Below are 23,083 nucleotides of genomic sequence, written 5' to 3' on the forward strand. Positions count from 1 at the left end.
TTGCCTGTAAAGTCTATACAGTAAAGTAACAGACATTCACAAAGATATTTTCCTAAAGAACTGAGCTGAAAGTCAAGAATAGGGCAACAAATTTATGGCGCTGAAACAAAATTAATACTATGTCAAGATTCCACAAAGAAATTGGGTACAGTTCAATAAGTGAGCACACTGATGAAACTCTGTCATGTAGTTGTGAAAGTTGAAGATTATAATGTAAAATCAAGCATTTGAATGAAGGTGGATATGCAGTAAGATTAAGTACAACAAAGTTTTCATTTTGTTGACATACATGTAAACTGCATAGGTACAATAAAATCTGAAAAATAAATGTATATAATTTTGCATCTTCATTATAAATACTCATAATACAGTGTAGTGAATTTTCGCTAAATAAATCAACACTGTCTACTTGTCAGTTTCACTTCAGAATTCAATAGGGCAGTCTTGTTTTCTTTTTTTTTTTAATGTACAAGAAATCACAATTTTTGTCAAAAAAATTCATCTATTAATTATGTAGTTGTAAAATTCTCGCTATCGCCAATGACGTAAAAAACTCCTGCGCACGCTAAAGAGCTCTGTCACAGGTGCACTGTGGGATTCCTCGGTCCATTGTTCACTTCCGGTTGTCTCACGCGAGTCACAGTTCCCATACGATTCAATGGAGTTCTTTGTTTGCTTTTCCGTTGTTGGCCCTTTTTTTTTCTTGGCTATAATTCAGCTTAAAAGAGTTGAAAGTGTCTAAGCTTTACTGATTTGCGGTCACTAGAGTCATGGTTCACTACTGCAAGGCTTCAATGTGCTGGTCACATGACGGAAAGCAAAGAAATCTTCAACAAAAAAATACCTCTTTATAAGGACAGAGCGTGTTGTAAGTGCATGTGCAGCCAAAACCGGGGCAAGTTTGCCCCATGAGCTATCCCATAATGCATCTAAAACGCTGCTCTGCGCACGGCACCTACGTATTGGCGATACCCTCAATTGCAATTAGCTTGCCTAATCTTGATTAACTGACTGTATATTGCAATGCTGGTATAAGCCTCAATACAGATACATTGAAGATCTACTCTATCTTGTAAATAAACAATTTGCCTCAATATCATGAATTGAAGTCACTCAGATTGAAACAAGCATAAAATGAGTGACAAAAATTGTACCACAAGGAGTTCTCACTGACACTTTGAGCATATTTTGAAATTAATTATTAATTATAATTCATTGACTCCCTATCTTGGCATATGTACATTTCAGCCTGCAAAATGACACACAACTTTGTCATAAAACACTCAACTGACTCTCTGTTAACACTAGTTGCTGCATGAGATTAACCCAGTGAGGACGATTTGATTTTGCTGCAACACGTATTTCCCATAGATACTTGCCCGAGTATACTCGGGACTCGTCCTCAACGGGTTATGGTAACATAACATCATGTTAAGCTTTTGAATTCAATTCAATATGTTATCTCTAAGGTGAGACTACGTTGAGAATTGCAAAGCAACCATTTAACTTATTGGCTTTTTTTTTCTTCTAATGCCCAACTTTGCACAAGTCACGTCCACTAGGATTGACAAAACATACATTAACTTCAGCAAGATTTTACCACATGTCAAGAATATGGACAGATTTTTTTACTAATGCAGATTTGACTTCAGACAGACACAATTGACATTGCATGTCCGTCTATCTATTTGAAATGTTGTATTTTGTTCCATAAAGTAATGGTAAAGCATCTCCTGAGAGGCAAAAGCTATCTCAAACAACAATCTGTTCATGTGAAGGTAACACATCTCGTATATGAAGTTTTTCTTGACCTTTCGAAAATGGCAGACATGCTACATCTACACGGTAGTCATACCCTCTGAAGTCAAACCTTAAAAAGCTAAAGGGGAAATCAAGTCCAAATATAAGTTAGTCTGATAAGAAAGAGTAAAATATTATGAGTTCGACAGTATAAATTTGATCGAAATCGGATAAAAAATAAGGAAGTTATGACATTTTGGAGTTTTGCTATTTTTTGGGGAAACAGTTCTTAAACAGTCAATATGAATATGCAAATGGCAAAGTGAGCATGTCATTCCCTCAAAACTTACCATATAGTTTGTATGTAAAATTGTGAAATTTCCAGTTTTTCATTCAAACACAATTATGCCCAAGGCTCAAACCCTCATATATCTAAATGATCACTATTCTGAATTTATTCAACCAGGAATAACGTCATGTTTCAGACTTCAATGACAGAAACATTGAATTTTCGTCATTTTTTTGTACACGACCAATGGAAAATTGTGAGGGTAGGATAAGGTTAGCTCACTCATTTGCATATTCACACCCACTGTACGAGAACCGTTTTGGAGAAATTATCAAAACTTCAAAATTTCATAACTTCCTCATTTTTCATCCGATTTCACTTAAATTTTTTACTGTTGAACTCGTAAAATTTTACTTTTTTTTTTTTTTTATCAGACTAACTTATATTTGGACTGGATTTCCCCTTTAATGCAGGGCAGATTCTGCTAAAATAAGTATGTCAAAAGTTGCATAAATCAAGTGTTGCATAAGTAAGAACCCTCTCTGAGCTGAAAAGGGACTCAAACTGCACATGGATGGAATGCTTGATGAAGAAAAGGTACTGTCCATTACATCCTGCACTGGTGAGTACATTACACAAACCTTATGCAAGCCAAATCTGTGAACATGACAGAAAGAATTTGAACTCATCCACTATTCATTTTTTTTTTTTTTTTTTTGCAACACCTGAAAATAGACTATTGATTCAGAACATAGTGCCCAGCTTCTCTGGGGATCCATTTGACAGCGTTACTTGCCAAACTGAGTTATCAACTCTAAAGGTTGAAGCTTGCTTTCAGAACATTGACAAATGAAATTAAAGGGATGGTATAGTTTTGGTTGAGATGGGGCTTTAAGTTTCCAACTTTCTTGTGAGATAATGAGATAATAATTCTAAGAGGAATTCAAATTTTATATGATGAAACCTGGTTTAGAAATTGCTGGGATATCAAAAAACAAAGTGATCCTAATAAAAGGTGGGATCCACCTTTCATTAGGATCACTCTGTTTTACTTTGTTTTTCAATACCTCAGCCATTTCAAAACCGATTTCCATCACATACACTTTGAATTCCACTTAAAATTGTATGCCTATCAATATTTCATATTAAAGGTTTCTAATCATCTCACAGAAAGTTATAAGCTGAATCCCCATCTCAACCAATACTATACCTTCTGTTATGAGACACATAAAGATGAAATCCTCATAGTTGCAAAGTGTAATATATATTTAGGATTAAAAAAAAAAATGAAATTACTATAATATGAATGGCATTTTGAATAATATGACAAGGCAAAAATGACACTATCCCAATTCCACTATGACCAGGGCATAGTGATGTCAAACTGCAGTGACTGGAACACACTGTAATGTTCAGATGTCTACAGACAGCTGAGGAAAAGGTGTAGAGACGTCTGGTAGGCAGCCAACCATGATTTCTCTAATTACAGTCTGAGCAACTCGCTGTTTAGCATCACATCCTCGGCACTCGAGAACTGCCCAAGCTCTCTGCAGAGGCTCTTCAACTGGCCCAGGACTTTCCTCTGGGCGCGGTCCGAGGGGTACTTCTTCTCCCAGATCAGCTTGTGCAGGAGGTACTCGATCCAGAGGACGTTGGTCTTCGGGTTGAAGGCCTCCCATTGGTTGCTATTGGCGATGGATGGTTGCAAAGAGAAGAGCAATAAAACATCAACCAATGTCAACCACACATATATCATCTACTTATTGTTTTCTCATTATTCTGGTGCAGGATTGTCCTAGGACAATATCAGGGATGATATTGAGGTTGTCTGAAAACATCAGAAATTGAAATTTTCAGGTGATTTTAACATATGGAAATAGCAAAATGTGTACACACTTTAGAAGAAAAATAAAATCAGAAATCAGATTTAAATCTACAGAATATCATGCCTTAATATATGATACCTAAAGGATTCTACCGACATGAACATTTTCATGAGGATCATGGAAAAAAAAATCAGTGGAGGCCAATTCAAATAGCATGAGTGATACTGGTATTATATTTGAATTCAAAGAAGAGTTAAAGCATGACTTAAATTTGATCTCATCAGCATGAACTACAGAATTGCTGCTTTGTTACTGGCTAACATTTGCTGGCATATTCCTGGCTAATATCTTCTATCAAATCAATCAATAGCAATCATAGTGTGGTCTTTCATGAATTGTAGTGGTACTCATTCATAAGGAGAATAAAAAGAAATGAGGGGAATATTGAACGCAATGTAATTGTCATCTCACCAAGACAACTCACCGAGATATCTCTACACTGATCTTGAAGTACATATTAGATGAATGAACAACATTCACATGGTCATTGTTTTCTTGATGTCTGACCAATACCGATACATTCACCATTCCATTATATTTTGTGTTTTTACTTGACTCAAAGTCGCATTTGGGTACCCTCTCTTCCCATAGAATAAAATTGTTATTAGTATGGATTTATGACAATGACAGCTGGTAATCAGAGCTTCTTACTTGTTGTGCTCTTGCATGGCGCGATAAACGTCAAACTGTTTGTCGCCCTCGCCGGTGAAGAGCGTTGGATCTTCTGCCAGGTCACAGTACACAGTGCAGTCATCTGCAGGGTTTACGAAAGGCGATGAGAAAGAGAGAGAGAGACTATGTGTAAGCTACATGTGTATGCTTTGATGTAGAATGACACAGCCAGCACACGTCATGAAAGAGAATACTAGTAGAAAGGAAGAGAATGCTGGAAAATTTGTACAGATTGTACGTTGAGATTGGACAGGCCAATATCATGTGACTTTCACAATACAGACAGAACAATATCTTAATGCTGTTATATAACAACAGACTAGGAATGATGAAATGGCTGGGTAGTGACCTGACGTGTCTGTGCATTTGCTGCTATTGTAATGCATGGGGTATGTAGGGGTGTAAGATGTGTATGGGGATCGGGTGGGGAGGAATGGGGTTGGGAAGGGCTATTTGAAAGGGTTTTTCCACCCCCTTCTGTGATGATGATAAGATGGGGATGGTAGGAAAAGGATAGACATTAATTTCTGTTCTGTGGGTGGAGGGGGGGGGGGGCGGGTTGGGTATAGTTACGGGAGGAGGCTAAGAAATGGTACATTATATCCTAGCACATTTTTATACCTCATGTTTAACCTTTTTTTTTTTGGGGGGGGGGGAGGGAGTTTTAAGAAATGGTTGATATTGTTATTTTGTCAAGGAGAGGAGCATGAACGGGATGGCATAGTAGTGGTTGAGGTGAGAATTTAGCATTTAACTTTTTATGAGATATCTAGAAACCACTTTATGAAATGTTAAGAAGTCTCCAATTCTCAGCAGAATTCAAAGTTTATTTTATGAAAATCAGTTTCAAAATGGGTGAGGCATCCAAAAACAAAGTAAAACAAAGCAATCCCAATAAAAGGTGGGTCCCACCTTTTATTGGGATTGCTTTATGTTTTTATATCTTAGCCATTTCAAAACCAATTTTATCAGATAAACTCTGAATTCCTCTTAGAATTATAGGATCTTTCATATTTCGAGAGAGGTTTAGCATCATCTTAAAAAAAAATCATCAAAAAACGTTGGAAACCCCAAACCCCATCTCAACTGTACCTATACCATCCCTTTAAAAGGGCTAAGCCCATCATTTAGACAATGTGGTTTTTGTGCTATGTCAACATCATCTTTTATCCCTTACCCTTCTGCAGTCTGGACAAGGTGAAGTCTATGATGCTGACATGAAGACCGTGTGAGTCCACAGACACGTCCCGGTCACCAACGGTCAGCCACACCTGGTCCTCCTTGGTGCCCTTGACCAGCACGTTGCCCCAGTGGAGGTCCCGGTGCTCGAAGTCCAGCTCCCGCTCGGCCACTGCCAGGGCCCCGGTCACCTGCTGCAGGACACTGATCGCCTGATGTACATTTTCAAACTGTGGGCCGAAGCAGAAACATATTAGAATGTATTTCATCAGCAGAACAAGAAGGAATAGAAATGCATCTGCAATGATTCAGCCAATATCTTATTTTGTTTGTGAGCATAATGGTACACAACAGCTACATAAAGTCAAACGTAATCATCCCATACATCTCTTTCAATTCCATTTTATGTTACATTTTCTAGCAGAAAAAAAAAACCCAAGAAGGTACCAGTATGCAACATATACCATTAAATAGTGAACTGAGTGTAGGAAGCATACATTAATTTTAAAACAATTTGTTTGGAAATTTTGGATGAAATATCCTCTTTTTGGCAGGGCTTGAATTGTGTGTCACCTAATCAAATGCATGATGCACAATTCAGCAAACCCAAAATATTTCAAGACATATTTCAATACTTTTTTTGGTTTCCTCTTTATTTATTATGGGAGGTGCATGTGTTCAGGCCACACCCTGCTATTCTTACAGCACAAAAGATGATACTGGTATGCATGTTTAATGACAAGTACACTAATCTTACTTGGAAAACATAACTTTGTTCTGATCAATTTACCTCAAAGCCTTCCAGATCCTTTCCTCCGTCAGCAAACTCAAATATGATGAAGAGCTGGTCACTAGGAAATATATCTGTGAGAATAAAAACAGGACAATGTCCACTGTACATGTATATTTCTAAGAGGATGAATCAAACAATGTTACCAAAATGGAATGGGTGAATAAAAATATGCATCGATAGAGACTTTGAAAAATGAAAATCCATGTTTCTTGCTTGTCATATCATGCAGCAGGATTTAACATCAATGGTTATAGTCCTATCATTATGCAACTGTAGCAAATGAATTCAAATTACTAGAAGTAAAGACATTATCCTGACAACTTCAGTGTTTATTGAATGATGTACAATGAGAAAATAGACAGAATCCTATATTGTGAGGACACACCAATTTTGTAATCTATATGAACAAACAATGTGGTTACCAAAATTATTAGCTGATTATGAGAAAATTATTGCTGCTGCAGGACAGATTTAGGCTACAATGGCATACAGTCCATCCACATGAATATTACTAGACAAAGCAGAGTTTCACAAATACTCAGAAGGATCCCATACCAGGCCGGTCATTCTCGGACGTCTTCTTGCGGTCAAACTTGTCCCACTCATCCAGCAACTTCTTTGGGTAGGAGCCTCGGACACAGGCCACACGGTTCACCTGGATGAAATTTGAGCTCCTGTTGTGGTCCCCATCTCTAAGCTTACTCAGTTCCCTACGAGAGTATGGATATCAACACAGTAGGTTAGGGTGAACAGAGAGTATTGAAAATGTGTAATGAGTTGGTCCTCAATGACAGCAACTGTCAAGAATGTGACATAAAATTTAACTCAAGAGACAGAGTGGTGATAAAGCACAGTGAATGGGAAGAACAATGAGAACATAACCATCAACATGAACACAGAACCCCCCCCCCCCCCCCCCCCCCGGCCTGAATCTAATAATTATGGAACCAACAGAATGGGATTTCTCATGCCACCCTATCATAACATACTGACAACTTAGAAATGAAGACAGAAAAGGAGCATTGGCCAAAAAGAAAGAATTTAGCCTGTTGGAGATGAGTCCCGAGTGTACTTGGGCAAGTGTCTATGAGAAATGTGCGTCATAGCAAAATTAGCCCGTCCTTAGCGGGTTAAGTTAGCCCGTCCTTACCGGGTTAAAGGGACTGTACAGTACTGGTTGAGGTAAGGGATTCGTGTTTTGAACATTTCTAAGTGAGATAATGAGAAACCTCTTATGAAATTTGAAAGAGCATGTAATTTTAAGAAGGATTCAACGTTTATTTGATGAAAATTGATTTTGAAATGGCTGAGATATCCAAAAAAGTGATAATAATAAAAGGCGACAGGCCACAACTTTATTAGGATCTCTTTGTTTCACCTTGTTTTTGGATATCTCAGCCATTTCAAAACCGATTTTCTTCAAATAAACTTTTGATACCCTTTAGAATTGCATGCTCTGTGACATCTCATAGAGTGGTTTCTGAATATCTCACAAAACTTTAAAAGCTAAATCCTCACCTCGACCAGAACTGTACACACCCTTTAATATTCAATGCCAAAAGTTACCATCATTTTCCATTCCTGATGAGGTTGTTTGACAATTTAAAACCAAATGTTCCTGATTTGTTTCTTATCAACAAACAATAAACATTTTTTATGTAGTGCCTACACGTACTGTCAGGACCTTCTCTCTGGAAATAAATCTCCTTTCAAAAGAACAGACTAGCGAGAAAATAAAAGAAAAGAAAAAACCCACTCCAACAAAGAATTGTGTGTTAATCTGCCACCCAACATTATTCAGTGCCCTAATTACTTTGATTTCAATGATCAAAACTTTAATCTGAGGCAAAGAACAAGTTTGCCTTACAAACAAGCATATACATTTACTTACTTACTCATTTTAAAATTTAATAAAGAAAGAAAGAAAGAAAGAAAGAAAGAAAGAAACAAACACCTACCAAACTGTCCTGAAGAATTGAATTGGTAACATAATTGTTGACTCTACTCATGACTCACTCTCATCTTACCTGGAAATGACAATTTCTGGGAGAATTTCCTCAAATGTTTTCTGACTCTCCTCATTCACAGGGAAGTCCCCTTCAATTGGAATGACCTGCAAGAAGGATGTATATCACCTCAGTGTCACACTGTCAGTTGACTACCACAAAGGTATAACTCCAGTCTAATCGATATTTAACAAAGGTAACATCTGATTGGCTAAAAAAAGAGATTGGCTTAAAAAAGAGAAGAAGTACAAAATGCATTACAAAGATACAAGAAAGCAAGTTTATAAAATGGACTCAACTTGTTAAAAGAAAGAAAACAGTCCAATCAAATCTGATAATATTTTCTCTGCTCAGATATTCCCTAATTTACATGTGAGGACCCCAAAACAGACTGGGATGAAAATAGGATGTACGTTCACTGCATTGGCTAAGTTATTGTCAACATGGATGTCAAAAATATTGTAAAACAATGAATGTTCGCAATGCATCTTAATTTCACGAATTTCGCGATTTGCAAAATTAAAATGCACTTGAAAATTCTGTCTACACCATATGCATTGAATGCTAGAGGCAACTCGTGAAAATTTCATGCCGCCAAATTTATCATGTTTTACAGTAATCAGTATTGAAAGGTGGCAGGGTAGTACTTTACAAGGAAAAAAAAATGTGCAAACTACTAAATCAACACTTCTGCATCTGAGAATATTCCCCTTGATCTGAGATTCTAAGAAAGATCATTTGAATACAAAACATAATGTTCATCTGGACACTTTCAAGAGATGATCTTACCTTGAGTGCTACTGAGGAGCATTTGTGCTTGCTGCGGAAGACCTCCCCGTAGACACCCTCCCCTATCTTGATGCACTTTGTCATCATGGTTGGCGGGATACAGGAGGAGAAGTCTGTGATGTCCTCCTGACCACACTGGGCCAGCACCTTCTGCCTCGGGGGCAGCAGTCGTCCGGTCCTCTTGCCTCTGGTTGGCGTCAGTGCAACCTACCACATGTCAGGGGGAAAAATACTGTCACCATTGTTGTAATAAAGGCTGTAGATTTGTTGAATGAGTTTGATGGGGTGGTGGTTTGTTCAACATGAATGGGCACCCAAGTCGTTGTTGATTCACTTGGAGGATTTATCATAACTGCTTACTTTTATTCAAATTCATGAACTGCTATACATGTACTTTGTTGTCGTATACATAATTGTCTATGCCATTTAATTATTGCATTGCTCTCTCTGATTTGTACTTCAGTTGGTCTGTAATCATATTTATTTGTCTGCTTTTGTTTTTACAGCTCTCTCAAGCCTCAAGCAAGTGACCTGGTTCTATTCTGAACTGTGGTGGAACCAGTATTTCCTGGCTTACCAGAAGTTGTCAGTGGTACAGTCTAGACAGGTTTCCATGCCTTTGTCACAAATTATGCAGGAATCTTGGAAGTCAGATCATATTACATGGAAGTCATGACTACATAGTGACATGAGTCCATGCAAACTGGTTCAAATTACATTATTCTTCAATTGTGCTTGAGCAATAAAACTACTATGGTGGATATTGACAAGTGATGTCATAATTGTTGCTTTCACATGAGACATATTTTCTAAATAGATGCAAGGTAAATGCATTGAATACTTTGTGTCTGCTGTATTGTTTTATCTAAACCATGGGAGAACTGAACTTCAAACTTGATTGTAAAAGATGTGAAGTTTGTACAGCACTTGAATTTCATATTTTCTTCTACACTTTTGAAATGTGTGTGACAGGGAGTATTACCTTAAAACTGTCCAAGGCAAGCCGACTGATGGTCTTGTTATTGGCGGGAGTGTTGAATAACAATTCATTCTGACTCGTGTTCCTGTCTCTCTGTTGCCGCAATGGCTTTCTACCACCGGAAGACTTTGATATTCTACTGGACTGTTTTTCAGACGATGACACATCAGCAAAGGATGACTGCTGTCCCACACCGGAGTGTAATCTTTGCCGCTCTTTGCAAGAGAGAAGACAACTGTTGTCACCTATACTACCTTCTTCATCCTCTGAGAATAGATCAATTGTTGCATTGGCTGATTCCATGAGAGAGTCCTGAGACAATTTATGAAGTCTCACATGGCACGGTTGAGTCCTGCTTTTGTCTCTGTCGATGGCAATGTCTGAGAGATCGATGGCAGACAGACGCCTGGCTGCATCAGACACGTCGCTAATCCTGCTTGGCAACCTCTGTGGTTCTCCCGCCAATAACTCATCCTCGTCGAAGCTGAGGATGTTGCTCGCGAGCACACGTCGTTGCTTCCTGTGCTGCCTTCCGTGACCGTCCGGTGAGGAGGGATCCCCTCCCTTCATCCGTCTCCTGGTAACGTGACCCTTTGTCTCCACTCTCCGGCCAATACTGTGCTCCTCGGCACCACAAGGTGTGCTGGTCTCCATGGCAACCCTTCCTTTCTCGCGCTCGTCTCTGTGCAGCAAGATTGGACTGATAACGCTATCATCATCTGCAGAGCTACTTGACGCCTTCTTCTTTTTGGTTATATCATATATCACGTCAAATGACAGATCGGATGGTTCTGAGGCGAGTCTTCCCCCTTTTCTTTGTGGTTGTTGAATACCGACCACTATGATGTCGTCATCAACTTCTGTATCACCTTCCTCAACTTTCTTGTACTTTCGACTGAGTTTGGTGAAGCGCCGGCCCTTTTTGGGCTCTTTCTTCCTCTTCTTGTCATTGTCTCCCTCTGAATTGACAAGATCCTACACAAAGAAAAATGAAATCAATATTTAGATACTGGCAAAATGGGTAAGGTCTTTTCAGTTTCATTTTCATTTTTTCTGGGCCCGTAATGATATATTTCCTGAAGTCATATTTGTGTAAAAGTAATGAAACAGAAGCAATGACAATATATGACTTTCATGAAAAGCAGACAAGCAATAGCATAGTAATGTTGTTTCAAAGTTTTCAAAAATTGTAAATGCTCATAATTTCTTGTATGTCTTGGTCAATTCTTTGTGATCATAAATCAAAGGAACACTGACATTTCCACCTCTAAAACAGGTGGTTGCTGAAAAATAAGTTTGAAATCTTATGGATGCCACGAGACTGTGAGAGAGAAATTCAAAATGTACTTTAATAGGAGGAATTGTTACTGTCATTGATGTCAGGTGAATTGACACAAGCCAGAGTTGAGAAATATAAAATACATTTCCACTTAGTTTAAAAGAGTAAGTTCAAACTTTTAAAATGATCTAGATATAGATCATTTTATAAGTTATATAACTTGTTGAAATTGGAACATCCTAATCCATTAAAACATTGACTGAAATAAGAGAGAGTTTCGAAGGTAAAGTTTCATAGAAAAGGGAGAAAAGAGGATATAAAGATTAAGGTCACTCAGACTCATCACAGGTGTGTTGTGCAGAAGTATCAATGAAAACATGTTCTACAAATTGTACTTCCCAGTGAAAGAAGCGCCTGTCTGAAAACATATGATCCAGAAAACTGTAATGTCTCAATTTTGGGTTTAAGCCACCAAATTTTGATAGAAGGTAGAGATTAGATTACTGTCCCAGGTAAGGCAAACTTAACACTATTCTAGTAGGTCAACCTGGATGACATTCTTCGGTCCATTACAGAGAACCCCAAATTGGCAACTTTTGGTGGGTTTTGAGCTGGGCAGTCACATTTGTCAGTTACCTCAAGAGCGGCTTTGGCTTTCCTTGCAGCCTTCCTCCTTGGTTTTTTGCCATCTCCCTCAACTGGAGGGATGATGTTCTCTTTCTCTAGTACCCTGTGAAAAACGAATCATGTCAGGAAAAAGTTAGCAATATTGCAGATTAAAATTGGACCAAAGCACGCACACTTGCTTGACTATTGGATATCTTCTTTTTTTTTTTTCATGAATACAGACACTATACAAAGCATAATCAAACCACCATAATTTCAACTGCAATACTGTGCAAACAGCCCTTTATTAGAGAGTCAGAGGTATTTGATATAAACCAGAACATAAAAAGCTTCCAAAAATGAAGTTCATTGACCATGGCAGAATGTGCCAACCTACTAGTCACATTCTCTTTACTGCATTTTGTACATCTTCCACTAGCTTAAAAAGATATCATACAATCACTGAATATTTAAAACCAGTTGTCATCAATATTTGACCTTGCAATTTGACCTTTCACTTTTATTTCTAGATTAGAACATTCATTGACTTAAAGTGTTTACCAGATGTTGTTACTTACTATTAAAGTGCTATTACAGTTACTAACTTTCTTATTCCTAGCCAACGAATGAAAAGTGAAATATTTGGCAAAAGCTTGATATACATGTAATAACTTCAAACACGCAAGTTTGTCCCTTTACATTTGTTGCTTGTTGATGAACACACTGTCACATGCATTTATAAATTACACTGTCTCTGCAATTGCACAAAATGACACTTTTCTACAAGAGCAGTGGCACTTTTAATAGATGAATTCAGTAACCTTTGACCATATATGCAAATTTGCTAAAATATCTATTTCATAATGTCTTTTCATACAAACAAATACACACAAAAAACTGGCTGACTCAAATGAAAATGAAACTTCGGTTTTTTTGGTGGTTTTTTTTTTCAGACATGCAAATTCCATGATCAAGATCTGAATTATACAGATGGATGGACATACAGCCTGAACCGATAGTCAACATCTAATCACAATACCTTCTCACTCAAGCTGACCTATATTATTTGGGTTAAAGACACAAGAAAATCACATACCGGTACCTGGGCATTCTCATTATCAATTAAAGGACAAGTTCACCTTCATAAACATAAGGATTGAGAGAATGTAGCATAATTAGTAGAACACATCATTGAAAGTTTGAGGAAAATTGGACAATCCGTTCAAAAGTTATGAATTTTTGAAGTTTTTGTGCAGTCACTGCTGGATGAGAAGACTAACTGCAGCGTATGATGTCACATGCGTACAACAATATAAGGAAAATATAAAGAGAATTTCACAAAATTTCATCTTTTGGAAAAAAATACACATTCCCTTGACCCATTACTGACATACAATGTATGTTATGGGTAATATTATTCCCCCTGCCTTTGGAAAGAGGCAAGTCAAGTACTCTTTTATTATGCGAAAAAAGTGAAAAGATGTTGAATTTTCTTTACATTTTCTTTATGTTGTACGCATATGACATCACAAGCTGTAGTAGTCTCCTCATCCAGCGGCTCCAACACAAAAATGTTAAAAATTCATAACTTTTGCATCGATTGTCCAATTTTCCTCAAATTTTCACTGATGTGTTCTTCTAATATTGCTGCATTCTCTCAATCCTTATGTTTATGAAGGTGAATTTGTCCTTTAAAGCAAAATAGGTACTTACTCTATTGAGGCATCTGCTGACAAGGCATGCGCTGACTCATTTTCAGGGGAACTGAAGACGTTTGACATCTTGCGCACGCCGAACAGGTGAGGCGATATCCAGTTGTCTTGTGTCATCTTTTTCTTGTTGCGACCATAGGTCTTGACAGGGCGTCCATGGCCATTGAATGCCATGTTGACTGCGCACTCACCTATGAAGAGGCCAATGGAACTTGTCTAGAATTAAGAGTAAACAAATATAGAACACACATTAATTAAACAAAAGCCTTTGGAGATGCAAAAAAAAAAAGAAAGAATGCACAAAAGAGGCACATGAATTACGGATACATTTTAGCACTCTGAGAGTGCAGACCTCCGCCAAGCAGACTAATTTCCACCAATAATCCCATTCTTCCAGAGATTAGTGACTTCCACCCATACTTACTGCATGCTAAAAATCATCCAAATTCCCAAATATCAAAGGCTTTTGTTACGTCATCAACCTTTAGCTGCGCCGTGCACCTCGCAGTGGAGCACGCACTTTAGTGCACGTATGAAAACCTCAAAAATATGTAGCTTGAATTCCCAAGATAGGGTCAACTTCACTGACCCTATCTGCTAAAATATCAAAAATCCTTCATAAAATCCATAAAAGATTCCGAATTACTGCCAAAATTTTAACCATCTGTTCCTTGTGTCATTCTCAACCTTTCCTGCAAGTTTCATCCAAATTCGTTTGCAACTTTTTGAGTTATTTTGCACAGAGACAAACAAACAAATGGTAATGAAAACATAACCTCCTCCCTTGGCGGAGGTAATGAAGGCAACCTTAAATGAATGAGATGAAATACATGTATACATGTAGAACTACATGTATGGTATCTTGGTAAATGCGCAATTCAGTAATATTTCAGTTATTCAAGTACACAAATTACTGAGATAATTGACCTGCTCTATTCTCGAGAACAGTAGATCTACAAATACCATCTAGTGAGCTGAGGGACGTCAAGACTCAAACGCAAAAGCCAAAGAGCAAAATCAACATGAAAATTGAAATCTGACGTGGTTTGCTGCTCAGAATCATTCATCTTTACTGAGGTGATTTGACTCATAATCATTTCACTGAAAGATCTTGTCATCTACGATATGTTCTGTGGAGACTATGTCTGGCTTCACTGTGCATCTCGGGAGGAGGGCTGTAATAGTTTAAGAAAAAAGCTATAAAACTCCTCCAGACAGACCAAATTTCTATCTAACTCATCATTTGCTTATTAATCATATTGGAGATCCTTTTTTTGTGTGTGCAATGTTGACACATTTTGGCCAAGTGGAGATTGAAATATAAATGTACATTGTATGCTTGGATATGAAACTGCAAGAGCACCAAAGTATGTCTAGAACTACTCTGTACATGTAGTTTAGTTAGTAGGCAGTGTATACAAGAGTGTATAACCTCATTTGTATCAGGCCAAGGTTCTAGACAACTTTATGTTCCCACAATGTCTTTTGCCTTCTATTTTCATGTTTGTTTCAGGAGATGAATCTAAAATCAACAGCAAAGTTACAAGTGATTGGGAGACTTTTCATTCTATTAAGGTTCAATAAAAATGCTATGTGGTAATGTGGCATCTACTGATCTAGACTTCGGCTACCAGTGCGCCACCGACTGCTGCGCCCTCGCAGTGGGCTGGTTGGCTGGCTGCATGCTGGTCGTCGATTATGGAATCCGAATGCACCAAATCCTGAGGCCTTTTGCTTGGTTAGGAGGTAGAAAACTTGCAGTTTTATTTCAAAACAGATGAACGTTTGTGACAAGACCAAAGAAAATGCCAGAGTCCAAGAGAAAGGACAATGAGCATCGATGAGAGTCAATTCAATATGAAACCATTTATAGAAGATAAAGCTGTCTACAAAACTGCAGAATGTAAGAAAAAAAATTGTCATTTGCATCGTAGAAAATTTACATCACATTACGTGTTGATGCATGGCATATTGTATGCAGCTAAACTAAATTTAAAGATACATTCTAGCTGGGCCGGTCGCAGTAGTCACTCACATGTGGCTGTTTCTAGTATAATTTCTATCCATTACATGTAATAGGTGTAACACTAACACAAAATTGCCACATGCGTACAGTATGCGTGTGGCTGTATATGGTACATGTACTGCCTTACAGTAGCAATATACCTTGACCAAAAGATTGGTTTGTTTGTCGTCACGGATTAATAATACAGTGTATGTTCCGCAGCGCACAGACTACTACGTCTAGTGCCAAGTACTACGCGACTAGACAGAAAGATCCGTCTGTCCAGAGGACTCTTTTATATTTTGCCATTGACGCTGTCCTCCGTAGACAGACGGAAGGTACCAGTACCCATTGCTGTGTGGATATTCTTAACCACTGTCTCTATGGAAAATTGGGTGAGGTACCTCACCCTTCTCGATTGCGTCTAATTCACGGCCCTAGGTCGGCAAATTTAAGCTTGTATAGTTATATCAACTATTCAAGAATAGTCAAGGTATATTCAGAGAAGCTGCTCTCCCATGTATTACAACCTTGCAGCCTTCTTCTGGATCACTCATCCTTTAAAAGGAGGATGCATTCAGATTTTACTCGCACAGTGCACACTTTTATTGTGAATAGAGATCATCACCATGGCACCTCCCAATGGCACACATGTGTAGTTTCATCCCAGTATAGCTTCTTGGAGCTGCGAGAGGGATTACAGTATCAAGTATCAAGTATCAAGTACACTCACCAGATTAATGAATAATCCAACATTTCGGTAGAATTTTCAACGTAAAACACACATCAACCAGCCCGTCGCGTCGTCACGTTCAAACAGCAGAAACATACAGTATGAATCTATTAGCCAATCACATGTGAGGTAGTTTCTACTGGTTTTTTTCACTTAACACGTACCTCGCATATATGATTGGTTTACAGATTCAAAATGGCGACTTACTGCTAGCGAACGGCGATGTTGCGATATGGATAAAATTTCTGCATTATAACCGAGTTACTGTGAGTATTTCGATTGCACAATGTGAGAAATTAACCCCAAATATTGCTGCATAATGTGTCACTTCATGTCAAACTTGTTCGAATGTAAAAAAGCAGTCTGAAATTTGGTTTATCGTAACGTTTGATCAGTGCGCGTTGCTCCACACAGGAGCTGGGATCATTGACTTCGGTCTGTATACGGAGGGGATCCGTGAAGCCAGACGCAGTCTCTGTGGAACATTCCCCGACGGACAGATACAGACCGATCTTTCGGTCAACTACGCGACGTGACGCATCTGCATGAGTAGTCTGGTCTATCTTTAGGAATTACGCATCACCACAGATCCCTCATGTTAACTGGTTAACTCAGGAGCGAGGCGAGGAGAGCCGTAAAATAATAATAATAATACTCAGATAATAATACTAGTTAACATAACAATAACTTTACACCAAAGCAAAAAGACTAAAAATACATATCATTCATACCGGTAAAAACCATAACGTAAACACGGTATAAAGAAGAAGCATTGTAATTTATATTTGTAGTTTCTATACAAACAAAGCAAGATTCCAAGAAGACATGAAAGTCTGTCTTCAAAAGTCAAAAAATGATTAAAAAAAACCCTCCTCAGGACAGACGAATTACTATACATACACTACAGCCTACGCCACTGGGGTTACAGGCACGGGCTCGACTCACTGCTGCTGTTGCAACAACGATGTCCACTCACCACTGCACTGCTACCACAGCACACAGCGCACGTTGCACTGCAACTCACGGAACGGCAACACCTCTACACAAAAATCAATATCTGGGACTGCGTTATGCAGTGACGTTTAATCTTGACACGAATCTGAGAAAAATGCACTTAGGTTATTTAACATCCAACAATCAAAGACGTTCATATGGATGAAATACAGACGCAAGATATACTTACAATTTATGAAGTGTTCTTTGAATATTTAGTGACAATAGCCTCGGAAAGCGAGAGAGGAGTTGAGCCATAACAGAGAAATATTATTGACAATTCCGGTTTGTGTTTCTCATTTCGAATAGAGCGCCGGTCTTACAATCTCTGTGATTGGTCAATTATGATGACCAGCTGACAGCCTTTCATAACGAAGGCTCCTATTGAAGCCTTGACATTGCATAACGCTAGCGCTGTAGCAGACGCTAAATTGTAGCATTCTTGGCTCGGCTAGTAGTTATCTGCCAGTACAGTGCTTTAATACTGTAAGAAAACAAAAAAGAGGAGCGAACATTCTTCAGCGTAAACAGTCACCATACTCACAGCTTCAGATAATGGCAAATGCTCTCATTCAAGGTGCTAGCAGAGGCATAGGACTGCAATTTTGTAAGCATTTGTTGGACACTCGTTCATCTCTCAAAATAATTGCTACATGTAGACGTCCAGAGGAAGCGACAGAGCTGCAACAACTGAGGAAGGAGAACCCACAAAATTTAGAGGTATGCCTAGGGCCTATGTTCACTCTGCTCGTCGAGGTCACATGTAGTATGTCATAGCCGTTTCTAGCAGTCACGATGTGCTTTTAGATTTAAGTTATGGAGACCAAGCAAATTTAACAATTAGATCTAGTTATTGTTTTTAACCCTGCCCTGTTGTGTCATTCTAGCGCAGCACCGTCGTGAAGCTGTCGGTAGTACGTATTTGCCTTCTTTTATCATGGCATGCATCTCAAGTCAACCTCTCCCTGCTGAGCTGGTTCACAAAGTTGTATGATGAGTAGAACTGCATAAGTTGTTGCAGTGAAGTCATTGACTAATAGTGGGTGTGACGAGGTAAGATAGCTGTGCATGCTATTAAAAATTAGACGTGTGATATCATCAAAACTGTACATGTGTGATTAAAAGTGGGGGAATTGTGGAATCACGCTTTTCGCAGTATTCTGGACCCAACAAATCCTGGGCAAGCTGTGTTGTCCATGCACATGCCATGCTAGCTGAGTCTGAGTGGATGTGCCATTGCTGCATATAGCTTGGGGCGAGATGTCCAGATCTAGGCCTTATATCATAGTATACTGTATACGCCGAATATTTCGCGAGGTTTTTATTTTCGCGAATTTCACGAGCCGGGTACTATTCCCGAAATTAAAGACACGCGAAAATATCAACTCTATTCTCGATGTGAATTTGACGTACGCGTATACATTTCTTCGTTCAGTACAGGACTCCACGGTCGCGAATTTAACCACTCGCAAAATCGTCGGCAATTCCCAATTCGCGAAAATTTACACTCGCGAAATATATGGCGTATACAGTATATGGCTTATGGAAAGAACTATAATTAAAATACAGGTGAATCGTACTCTGGAAAGTCTGCAAGTACTATCTTGAGATGTGATGATCAATCGTGTCTGCTGAAGGGAACTTGAATGATGAAGAGTGGTAACTGTTTGTTTGAGCAGTCTACCATAGTGTAATAATTCTATGATACAGTAGCAATAATTGAGCTTGTAAACCATGAATGGTGTTCGTGGTACTGCATCAGCATACTTCCGTCAAATATATACAGATGTACAGATATTCCGTCAAGATTAAGATTTGGGCAATTAAGGATCTGATTACAACTGAAGTCAATAAAAGGCAAAATCATGTTACGTGTTGGCTCCATTCTTGTTGTATATCTGACCCCCACGCCAGGGTCATTTTGGAAGGACCGATGAGCTCTTTGGAAAATGTACATGGGTGTAATATGACGTCTGGGCATTTTTTCATGAACATAATTAATCATTCCATTATATAATTGTGCTTGCATGCATGTCACCTCAAGCCAGGAAAGCCTTTCTTGTTGAGATGGATCTGACCTATAACCAACACATCCACTGGTTACAGTGCTCTGGGGCTAGATCTGACCCAAGGCTGAAATTTTTCAGCTATGGCACTTGTGACCATGGATGGGACGTACTACTACAGTATGCCTACTACATGTACTGTGTTTCTCAGAATGTGGGCACTGACTTTTATCACAACAATTCCTCATCCACATTCAAGGATATATGTATATATATATATTTTTTTTTTTTATTATTTTTTTTTTTTGACTAAGGAAACAAATGTCTGGTCATATATTTTTTTTTTTGTTATGTGTGAGAATCTTTCCTATTGAGTTTAACTGACATTTAAATGTTCCAATTACAATATAGATCATATTCTCTGTTCACACCAGTGCAATACACACTTAGTTCAACATCACATGGTATGCGTTAAAAAAAGTGCATTTACCCACCAGCAGTATCCTTTCACACTTAAAACCCTTTTGACCTCAACTTGTTATGAATCACATATTTGACTGTTTTGTTGCTGTTTTGCAGATTCTCCAATTGGATGTGGCAAATGAGGATCAGATAAAAGACGTGTCCTCTGCTGTCAAACAGCTTCTCCATGGCAACCCTGCATCAACGGGAGGACTGGACCTTCTCATCAACTGTGCCGGTATACTGCACCCATCTGGGAGAGGGGAGACAAGTCTAAAAGCTGTCTCACAAGAGGTATCTTTTGTTTGTTTTCTTTCTTTGTTTTTGTTTTGTTTTGTTTTTGCAGCAGCAGGTCAAGGGGGGGCTGATGATGTCACAGTTGTTGATGTATGAGAATACATGGGAAAACAACAACAACAAACAACAACAATCCCACCACTACCACCACCACTATCAAGCAATATATCTTTCTACCAATTAATTGATCTATCAGTATGTACATCTATTTATCCATCTATCTTTCTACCAGTTGCTAGCTTTTGACCTATGTACATGTACCTGCCTGTCAATATTACTTATCAATCCATTTCAATCTTTACTAAATATATCTATCTATCTATCTATCTATCTATCTATCTATCTATCTATCTATCTATCTATCTTTCTATCTATCTATCTGTCTATCTATCTATCTATCCATCTACATGTATCTGTCTATCTATCTATCTATCCATCTACATGTATCTTTCTATCTATCTATCTATCTATCTATCTATCTATCTATCTGTCTGTCTGTCTGTCTATCTATCTATCTATCTATCTACATGTATCTATCTATCTATCTATCTATCTATCTATCTATCTATCTATCTATCTATCTACATGTATCTTTCTATCTATCTATCTGTCTGTCTATCTATCTGTGTGTCAGTTTGTCTATCTATCCAACTGTGTATGTGTCTTTTTAGGGATTGTGTATCTATTGTATTAATGCTTCAGATGTAAAACTAATGGACATTATTTCAAAAAGATTGTATCATTATGAGAATAATATATCTGTCATCCTTTGCTTCTGCTCAGGCAGTGCAAATTAGATATACTTTTGTTTAAAAGTTTTTAATAATCTTGTTTGTTTTGGTTTTTGTTTGTGGTAAACTGTGTGCGAAGGACCGCAAGATGTTTATTATGGAATCTAGTGTCAGAAAGTTTTAAATTTGTTTGTTATAAGCTGAAGTAATTCTTAAGATGGGAGGTATCAGAGTGGTCACGCTGCAATGAAACATAAATGTTTTTGTTTATTGCTATCGTTGTTGTTTTTAAAGTTGTGGTAATAAGTTTTGAGGCGGTTAGTAGGCCCTACTGTTTGCATGTATATGTGATCTTCTCTTGTACATCAGGCCCTGATGTCAACCTTTGCTACAAATACCATTGGTCCTCTTCTGATGGCGAAGCACTTTGGGGAGTTCCTCACCAAAGGAGGAGGCGAGTTTGGAAAGGCGGCGGCCGATGGTGGAAAACCTCACTCTGCGGTTCTTGTGAACATGTCGGCCAGAGTGGGTTCAATTACTGACAACAGTGAGTTAATTATTATCATTTTTGTCGTTGTTGTTGTTGTCATGATGATTTTAGAGGAAACAAGGTAGCAACATTAGAGGAGATGACATTACATATTTGCTTAAAAGCAAAAGACAATTCTGAATGGGAATTTTTCTGCAAGAGTTACAACTCTGACATTACACACTGTTATTGTCTTGTCTGGTGTTTTTCCTGAAGATCATTGCATGAGATTTGAAACAGTCCTAGCAGAAAAATACAAAACTTTCCCAAAATGACATACACTCCCTAGCTTTGACTGAGGTCCATCGGCAGACATGTACAATTTATGATATTTATGGTTTTATAAATGCAAAGTATGCATTTGTTCAATTTTGTTTCCTTACAGGGAGAGGATAAAAGATTAGATCAAGGAAAAGATGTGGCACAATCAAACTTATATGCATACACATTTGTAAATATCACAACCAACATGTGTTACAATTTGTGATTTTGCACAATTCTGTCTGCCATGGCCTTTCACTTTACATATTCTTGGTACAAACTGTATATGCTTCAGTTCCAGTTGATATGATATATAGTGATATATAAAAGTATGAGAATTCTACAAGGTCCAGATTTCAAAGGACTTAAGTCTTGTATGTAATATGTGATGGACATATGTTTTATAGTTGCGCTAGATGTACATGATTATGAGTGTGTAATTTCCATAGTCATGGTATTTAAGTGAGTTTTATTTTGTTTGAACATGACATTATTTTTTGCACAAATACTCAATATGATAATATAGTCTTCACACCCCTTTGCATTTCTCTTCCACACATTAAGAGCTTGGCGGATGGTACAGCTATCGCATGTCAAAGAGCGCCCTCAACAGTGCCACCAAGAACCTGAGCGTGGAGTTCTCGCGGGGACGGAAGAAGGTGATCTGCATCAGCCTGCATCCAGGAACGGTGGACACAGAACTCTCCCGGCCTTACCACAGGAATGTTCCGGAGGGGAAGCTCTTCAGTGCAGAGTACTCCGTGAAGAAGATGATGGAGGTGGTGGAGAATGTGTCGGTAGAAGATTCTGGAAAGTTCTTTGATTTTGCTGGATTGGAAATTCCATTCTGAGCTGAATTTTCATGTGCCCAATCAGCTGAATCTTTGGGGCACCAAGTTTCATGAATATATATTCATATTAAAATAAAAGAATGAAACAGAACATACAGGCAGTAGATGTGCTAGTCATAGAATACAGAGCAATAGAGACTTTTCGATGTGAAAGTCTGCATAGTGAACTGTGATGGGATGAAATCATGTGAAGAAACTGTCCATATTCCAGGTTCCCTCGCATGTTTGGTATCAGAATCGAGAATGCTTCCATGAAGGATTTGATGGTCTCCTTGTTTCTAGGAT

At 38.2% G+C, this 23,083-nt stretch overlaps 2 protein-coding genes across 2 annotated transcripts; one reads left to right on the forward strand and one right to left on the reverse strand.

Annotated features, from left to right (window-relative positions):
- Positions 1-3,223: 3,223 nt before the first annotated feature.
- LOC140241862 (uncharacterized) lies at positions 3,224-17,957 on the reverse strand. The gene is made up of 11 exons (XM_072321615.1): positions 17,852-17,957; positions 13,932-14,146; positions 12,249-12,342; positions 10,337-11,308; positions 9,355-9,561; positions 8,587-8,672; positions 7,115-7,269; positions 6,557-6,630; positions 5,765-5,996; positions 4,567-4,669; positions 3,224-3,714 (listed from the first exon to the last, which is right to left on the reverse strand). The coding sequence occupies exons 2-11, from the start codon at positions 14,102-14,104 to the stop codon at positions 3,513-3,515; spliced, it is 2,298 nt and encodes a 765-aa protein (XP_072177716.1). The 5' UTR covers positions 14,105-14,146; positions 17,852-17,957; the 3' UTR covers positions 3,224-3,512.
- Positions 17,958-18,216: 259 nt separating this feature from the next.
- On the forward strand, positions 18,217-22,809 carry LOC140242110 (C-signal-like). Its single transcript, XM_072321873.1, has 4 exons — positions 18,217-18,381; positions 20,247-20,423; positions 21,527-21,704; positions 22,512-22,809. Exons 1-4 carry the CDS (start codon positions 18,217-18,219, stop codon positions 22,796-22,798), a joined length of 807 nt encoding a protein of 268 aa, XP_072177974.1. The 3' UTR covers positions 22,799-22,809.
- Positions 22,810-23,083: the final 274 nt, after the last annotated feature.

This window comes from Diadema setosum, chromosome 18 (genome assembly GCF_964275005.1).
Source record: "Diadema setosum chromosome 18, eeDiaSeto1, whole genome shotgun sequence".
Lineage (NCBI taxonomy): Eukaryota > Metazoa > Echinodermata > Echinoidea > Diadematoida > Diadematidae > Diadema > Diadema setosum.

Excerpts from the sequence above, each read along its gene's own strand:
- LOC140241862 (XM_072321615.1), bottom strand. The coding sequence starts at position 14,104 with ATGGCATTCAATGGCCATGGACGCCCTGTCAAGACCTATGGTCGCAAC. Across the intron at positions 12,343-13,931 it reads TCAGCAGATGCCTCAATAGA|GGTACTAGAGAAAGAGAACA; the intron begins GTAAGTACCTAT and ends CGTTTTTCACAG. Across the intron at positions 5,997-6,556 it reads AGGATCTGGAAGGCTTTGAG|TTTGAAAATGTACATCAGGC; the intron begins GTAAATTGATCA and ends TTCGGCCCACAG.
- LOC140242110 (XM_072321873.1), top strand. The coding sequence starts at position 18,217 with ATGGCAAATGCTCTCATTCAAGGTGCTAGCAGAGGCATAGGACTGCAA. Across the intron at positions 18,382-20,246 it reads AGAACCCACAAAATTTAGAG|ATTCTCCAATTGGATGTGGC; the intron begins GTATGCCTAGGG and ends GCTGTTTTGCAG. Across the intron at positions 20,424-21,526 it reads TAAAAGCTGTCTCACAAGAG|GCCCTGATGTCAACCTTTGC; the intron begins GTATCTTTTGTT and ends CTTGTACATCAG.